Source organism: Plasmodium brasilianum, chromosome 9 (genome assembly GCF_023973825.1).
Source record: "Plasmodium brasilianum strain Bolivian I chromosome 9, whole genome shotgun sequence".
NCBI lineage: Eukaryota > Apicomplexa > Aconoidasida > Haemosporida > Plasmodiidae > Plasmodium > Plasmodium brasilianum.
In genome coordinates this window covers 706,082-714,580 of record NC_090122.1, presented here as the reverse complement: position 1 = coordinate 714,580, position 8,499 = coordinate 706,082, and the positions used below count along the sequence as shown (strand labels likewise).

Genomic DNA, 8,499 nt, shown 5'->3' with positions numbered 1-8,499 from the left:
TGTATATACCCCAACATGTACTCACATGTATGCACATGCATCATATGTGTACGATAGGTGCTCGGTATGCGTATAACATGCGTATAATACGTGTACGATATGAACTACACGTTACCACTTTACATGTCTACGATAGGGTCACACAGGTGTGTATAATAGCTCTCTAGTTTTTTTCTCGTTTTGCAAAAAAAAAAAAAAAAAAAAAATTATGCATAAATAAGCTAAAATGGCAAATGACTAATAGTCTGAATACCCGGGATAGCTGTCATCGTCCAAATAAATCGAGGATTTGCAACTGCTTGAAGAATCTTCTGTAACGTCTTCCCCATCTTCACTTTCACCATCCTCATTACCACGATCGTCGTCATGGGTATCTCTATTCGCATCGCTGCTCTCACCCGGATCTTCCCCATTAGTTTTGTATGAAGAGACCTTAAGACACGAAACCAAATCGTAATGCTTGAAAAAATGAAAAAGCTGACCAACGTTCAAATTACAAATTTGTCCAAACTTGATATCTGTTTTCAACGAATTTTGAATTTCATCCGTTTTTTCTGAACAACAGATAATACATAAGGTAGATCCTATCAATGCGTTATGCTCATCCATTTTAAAATTAACAATACGAGATAAGTACTTCTGGCATATTTCTAAAAGATTTTTTGTAGTAATATTTTCAATTTGTGCTAATAAGTTTTCATAAAAGTTTAAACTTAAATTTTTTAGACTTAAAAAAATGGTTTGTGAAGCTCTATCTAATACAGTTTCTTGGTTATTAAAAATAGTATAGTATGCACTACACTTAGCAATGGATAATTCATCTTCTTTCATTTCATTTGTACAATAATACTCAAAAATTTTTAATGCTTCTTTTAATGCACATATAATATCACTAGACCTATATATACGCAAACTTAATTCACCTAAAATACAATTAAATTCTAATGCACACTCATATGCAAAGCCTCCACCTCTTATACTACTGTATAACGGTCCTTCTGTCATAGAAAAAAATTCTCGTAATATTAACAAAGCACAGTAATCTTTGTTACCATATCCTGAAGGTGCTTTAACTGTTAGTTTCAAATAGGATACATCCGTACTTTTTATGCCACATACTATTCCATTATATGCGTCATTCTTTATTATATTATGCATGAAATTCTTGTCTTCCTTTTCGAATTCTGCATCCAGGTATTTCTTCAAGCTTCTGTGAACGCTCGGCCCCAAGCAAACATATTTGCATTCCCCCTTCGGCTTAGAGACTCCCCCTACTAGGATTCCTTCGTTCTTGCCTGTGTTTCCATCGTTACATTGACCTCCATCATTGTTAATTTTTCTGTCCTCATTGCTTCTAATGTTGCAATCTTTGTCATCTTTGCTTCCTTCCCCAGTGCTTGTACTGACGTGATTGACAGAGCTTACGTTGGAAGTCTCTTCATATAGAGAAGCGCAGGGGGGGTTATTCTCATCATAGTTCGTGGCAATTTCCAAATAATTGCAAGAGTTACGACAATCTGATTTATCTGCTTCATTCGTTTCATCTGTTTCGTATGTTTTGTCTTCTGCCTTCGGTTCATCCAGTCCTTTGATTTCACCCAATCTCTTCGTTTCTGCTTCACCAAAGCACAGGTCCACGATTGGGTCGTTTACAGTGTAACTGCCCTCCTTGTGAATACTGAACCATTTATCATACCACGCGAAAATATTTTTTATTTTTGAAAAATTCCCATCGATAACTAGAGCAAAGTTTTTCAAATGAAAGAGCTGAGTTTTTAAAGTATTCAACTTGTTATATAATTCGTCCAAATTCTTTTTATTTTCAATTAGTTGTAAAATTAATTCTTGTTGTCCTATGGAAACTATACCTGAGTTACTATTCTTCATATACCTTAATGCATATTCTAAATTAACAACTAACGTTTTGGGTTTTATTTTTTTTTGTAATAAATTCTGATAAGCAGATTTTAGTATCAACTCTAGTCTTTCTAATGTTATATTCATTTTAAAAACTGACAAAAATAAAAGATCAAATAACTTTTCATAATTCTGTAATAACCCTACTATTTGTATACATAATATATTTCCTAAATTTCCAGATTTAAAATTTTTTGCATTACCTCCTAAACCATAATTGCAGTCATAATTTATTGTATTTCTTATCAACTCTTCCATAAACAATTCACATTTAACACTTCTATTATTCACCTGTACATCTGTTTCGAATAGTAAGTAACTTAACAGAGGAATGTATTTCTTTAACTCCTCATCAATGTTGTTCGAGTTTATAAGTACATTTATCGAAACGAAGTTCGATTGAATATAACTCAGTTGGATAGGAAATATCACTCGCTTTAAATCATTCTCAATTGATTGCAAAAGACCAGCAACATCGTCAGATACATTTATCCCGTTTACATGGGGAAGCCCCTCTTCCGAGGCATGCGCTCCATTTGCTCCATCCATGTAATTCTTGGTATCACACAGTTCATTGGTGGACCCCTCTTTTGATATCTCCTCTTCCAATTCCCTTTCCACCGACTTGAAATTTCTAAAAACTGTAATTCCATCGATAAACACATTTTTAGGACTGGCGGACTTCACAATGTTTAGCAAACTTTTGGGCGGTTTCTTTTCCATGCTTTCCTTTATTTTCCTTATATGTTTCACCATATTATTTAATTTTTCCATTCCATATTTTTTCTGCTCACTTTCTACCAATTTTTTTTCGAACAATTCAATTTTCTTTGCTTTTTTATAACTAGGGTAACATCTTACCTCTACGTAGTGATTGTCAATAAAAAATTTTTTTAAAATTTCCTTCCAATAACATTCATTCTCATTTAACAAACCGATATAAATTTTTTTCAAATTTAAGCAGTTTTCCAAATCCTCTATGTTCCTACCATAAATAAAATATTTTATCAAAAATTCGTTTAGCAAATACTGTGGGGATGTTTCTAGATCCCTCAAGTGCTGCAAGTACGATCTGATGATGATGTTTCGAAGTCTGTCCATGTTCATTGGGTGATCGTACACTTCCTCCAAGCAGCTCCTCGTTATATCACCCACCAGGTTCATCTTAACAGTTTGCGGTTTTTCTGCAAGAGGGTTACAATCAATGGGGTTGGCGGTTTGATCAGTGGGGTTGGCAATTTTATCAGTAGGGTTGGCAATTTTATCAGTGGGGTTGGTGGTTTTATCAGTGGGGTTGGTGGTTTTATCAGTGGGGTTGGTGGTTTTATCAGTGGGGTTGGTGGTTTTATCAGTGGGGTTGGTGGTTTTATCAGTGGGGTTGGTGGTTTTATCAGTGGGGTTGGCAATTTTATCAGTGGGGTTGGAGGTTTTATCAGTGGGGTTGGCAATTTTATCAGTGGGGTTGGCGGTTTTATCAGTGGGGTTGGCAATTTTATCAGTAGGGTTGGCGGTTTTATCAGTGGGATGATCTGCGAGGGAATCAATAGGATTATCATTTAGCTTTTCCAATTGACCCGTCTTCTCCGCCTGCCCGCGCGCCTTAAACTTGTAGGAAACGTCATATATATCCACGGTGAAGTAATTGGCCTTCAAATCCTCGAGGGAAAAGTCCAAACTGCTGCAATACGTGTTTTCCTTATCCTCTAGGAGCCTCTTACTAAGGGGTGAGGTGGTCAGATCGGTTAAATAATTACCTAAAAGAGAAATGGACAGTTTCGTTTTAAAATCATTCCATTTACATCCTCTCCATGCGATAGTAACTTGTCCATTATTTAAATTATTACATGGGTAATATTTTTTTATTATTTTTGAGTTATTCCTTTTTTCAATATTAGCTTCATCATTCCATGGTCTTGACACACTCTGCATATCTTGAACGAACATATCTACACATTCTTTATAATCCTGTTGCATATTATCTTGATAATTCTCTTTTTTTTTTCTTTTTTGATTTGGATATAATTCTAAATGATATTGTTCATAATTATATATTATATTTAAAATACAGTCATTATCAAAATTACCAAAAATTATTATTGCAAAATTATTTAGTCTGTAAAATTTTTTAAAATATTCTTTTACTCTCTTATTATTAGTTTTTCTTAAACCTTCTAATGTACCCCCTGTCTCATACCTATACCCGCTTTTCTCATTAGTATATAAATTAGTTATTACTGTCCTCTCTACTATATTTTCACAATTGTTTTCAACTGATTTCATTTCAGAGTATACAACACCATTATGTGTACCATTTTCATATATATGATGAACTTCTGATAAAAACATATCCTCTTCTAAAGTTGGACTTAATATAAAATCTAAATAGATTGGCAATATATTACTAAAACCTTCTATACCAAATGTTTCTATTGTATAACAGGTATGATCCACAGATGTCCATGCATTTGTTCCCTCTGATAAACACTTGTAAGCTAAAAAGTCTAGTAAACCTTTGTACGGATATTTGTGACTACCCAGAAAAATTAAATGCTCTAGTGTATGTGGTAACCCTTCATCATTTTCTGCTTCTGTTAATACTGTGAAATAGCCATATATCTTCGGGCTTTTTATTTTACTCAAAATTATCCTTAGCCCTGAATCTGCTGAGTAGTACTCCTCTACACTCAGCTCATGCTCAAGCTGTATGTAATTTATTCGCCTGTAGTTGTGCTGCATACTCTCTCGTATCGATTTATCTGTTTAGCGGTGCGGCCGATTTTCCTGGTAGATTTTTCCTTTCACCTGCGTTCACCTTCTTGATATCACTGTGGGGTAACCAAGCCCCTAACAATGCAATTTAGTTAACACAAGATACTTCACGCAGATGACTGTATAAACTCGATTGCAAGCACTTTATCTAGCACATTTCAGTTCTTGCCTCTGCAAAGCAGTACCATGTATTACTGATTACTTTAAAATAGCAAAAATCAAAATACTATCAAAAAAAAAAAAAAAAAAAAAAAAAAAATTTACAAAAGAATATGCTATTAGCTCAAAAGGTGCACACAAATTTTTATATTGCTGTGACAAGTAGTAAATACTAACTTTTCCAAACTACATATAATGAATAAAGAACAAATCGATAATTAATTAGGGACTATAAATATATACATAAACATAATATATATACATAATATAAATACATGTACAAAATATATATACATATATATATGCACATACATAATATAAATACAAGTACAAAATATATATACATATATATAATATAAATACATGTACAAAATATATATACATATATATAATATAAATACATGTACAAAATATATATACATATATATATGCACATACATAATATAAATACAAGTACAAAATATATATACATATATATAATATATATGCATGTATATAATATATATGTATGTATATAATATATATGCATGTATATAATATATATATACATAATGCGCCATCCACACCAAATATAAATTTTTTTTTTTTTTTTGTGTTATCTTAAAAATATGTTGTATATGTGCGTATACAATTTTTTATATCTCCATGCAGGTTTATAAATTTTTTAAAAAATACTATATCACATATTAAAAAAAAAGAAAATTAAACATATTGATCTGCCTTTGAAACTAGCAAATTGATTTTAAAATTCCCCATTGTTATGTGCTTCCTGTAAGGGGATATATTCATATTTGCAATTTGCTACTCCGAACTGGATAAAACTGGATAAGTAGTATGTGCACTAATATACGTGTATGAACGCCCTTATATATATATTTATATATATATATATGTATACACGTAATATGAGTATATGTAATATGTATAAATGTTATATGTGTATACGTAGTATGCATATATGAAATATGTGTACATGAAATATGTGTATACGTAGTAAGTGTATTATGTAACATATATATATATACATGTATGCACCCCATGTACATATATATGCGTTGACGTTTAATGGGTGAAATAAAAGTATATACTCCTCGTTTACTCTTTTTTTTTTTTTTTCTTGTTCACGAGAAAAAAAAGTTTCTATATTTAAGGTAATTTTAGTTTTAAACCAAACATTTTATTTGAATGTTGCATGCATTTTATTGTAGCAATAAAGAAAAAAAAAAAATATATATATAAATAAAAATAAAAATAAAAAATAAAAAATAAAATAAAATTTTTATTTTTTTGGGGAATAACAATAATTCTTTGTGAAAGTTGCTATACTACTTTACATTAGAAAGAAAGAATGAACTTAAAAGAAATCATACATAGGTCATTTTTGAATGATTCAATGTGATGGTAGCTCTTCATACGATTAGGATTTAGGGTGCTTTAATGTAAACTTAAGTGAGAACAAATATGAAGAAACCGAACGCTTTATCCCTTGTGAGAACAAATATATAATAGGATGAATAAATAGTTTATTTTGAAAGGAGGAGAAGGGCGAGCCAAAGAGATATATTTTACCTGCCTTAACTTGTTCATAACATATGTTAAACCACCTCCATACGTGCTTAAATCTTGGAGTGGGGTATTATTTTTGCTATATTTAAGAAATTTATGAGTTGCCCAAATTTTATTACTATCACTGAATGACAATTTACCTTCTCCCCAATGAAAGCGAAAAAATGAAAAAAAAAAAAAAAAAAAAGAAAAAGAAAAAACTACAAAATGATGCACAGTAAAATGAGGCATAGTATAAAATATTTTTTTCTATGAGCCCTTCTCCGTTTAAAAATTTAACCTTGGTACATGACAGACATATAATACGTTTTCCGTATACTTATATACACATATATATATATATATATATGTACGTATGTGTATCCTCCTACTTTTTTGTTCTTACTTTAAATGCATTTCTTTGTCCATTTATTGCGCCTTAACTGTTGGCACGAAGTACGTTTTACATGTACTCGTGTACTTGTTATCATGCGTAAATACACATATAAATATATATATTTTTATACATATGTGTGTACTCCCTATGCAACAAATTGCCACCCCCCACCTCCACAAAGGTGTTAATAATTTAGGGAAATTACTCACATTATTAAAAAAACAGCACACAGATAATACTTCACAAATATATTAAAATTTTCTTACACAAAGTATAATACACAAAAAAATGAGCGGCCCATTAATACAACAATAACTGCAATTTATATCGATCCATTAATGTGTAGGAAAGATGTTACTCTGTAAAGGGGTAAACAGTAACAGCAAAGAAGCTGCAAAATAGCTAGAAAAAAAAAAAAAAAATTAAAATAATAAAATAATAAAAAATTAAAATAATAAAATAATAAGATAATAAAAAATTAAAATAATAAATTAATAAAATAATAAAAAATTAAAATAATAAAATAATAAAATAATAAGATAATAAAAAATTAAAATAATAAGATAATAAGATAATAAAATAATAAAAAAATAAATATAAAATAAAAAATTAAAATAAAATATTAAAATAGCTGTTTTTAATGAACAGAAACTACTACAATGTATTACCCAAAATTTTGTGGAAACCGTTCTTTTTTTTATTTGGTTTAAATCATCCCTATGTGCCTGTTTTTTTGCAAAAAGGATAACATGTGCACCTATACTTATATAAATATAAACATGTGCATATATAAATATGTATGCGTATATAAACAAGTAAATACATTTAGCACTTAAGGAAACCTATATAATACCTCTTTTTTTTTCTTTTAAAAATGTAATTAACCTTCACGGGGCCATGCCTTTGTCAACTGTGCATTGTACTTATATAATAGATAAAAAAAGGAAAAAAAAAAAAAAAAGAGTATTCCACTAAAAATTAAGAAACGGCATCTACAGCTCAATTTGCTACATATATTATACTGCACATGGGTTAACGTCCTTCTATACAAACGTATATATGCGAATGTAATTATAATATACATAACATGTATATATATATGCAAATATATAAATGTATGCATACAAGCGTGTATATGCGTATAAATTTATTTTCTCTCATGCCATTTTTTAAGTTTCTAAAATAAAAAATCAAAACTGTTGAAAGGGCTCTTTATAAATCAGCACAAAAATAAATTTTCTGCTCATGCTTGCCTAGAATGATTTTTCTTCAAACATTTAAAAGGGAAAGAAATATGCAAACATATGTATATATATACAAATTTGAATTGCATATGTAAATAGTACATACATACGAACTTGCGGTGCAATTAAGAGATATGGAAAGCTCTTTTTCTTAACACCCGTAAAATAAAAATTGTTTTAAAAAAAAGATAAACATATATATATGCGTTTATATTTGTATATACCTGTATACGTATGCGCGTGCGTTCCTTTGTACGAATCCGTTCGAATGTATGAAAATACATCATTTTGAACGAGCAAGTGTAAGGGGCACCCCATTTTTAAGAAATTTTTTTAAAAAAAAAAAAAGAAAAAAAAAAAAAGAAAACTGAGGCAGAAGTTTCTGTATTAATTTTTATTTATTTGCAATTATATGCACATAATCAACAATACATACACGTACGTGTAAGTATACATATATATTACATC

General features: G+C 30.1%; 1 protein-coding gene across 1 annotated transcript; it reads right to left on the bottom strand.

Annotated features, from left to right (window-relative positions):
- Positions 1-237: 237 nt before the first annotated feature.
- Positions 238-4,653, bottom strand: MKS88_002785 (uncharacterized protein; the record flags this gene model as incomplete). Its single annotated transcript, XM_067215825.1, has 1 exon — positions 238-4,653. The coding sequence occupies one exon, from the start codon at positions 4,651-4,653 to the stop codon at positions 238-240; it is 4,416 nt and encodes a 1,471-aa protein (XP_067073366.1).
- Between the last annotated feature and the right edge of the window lie 3,846 nt (positions 4,654-8,499).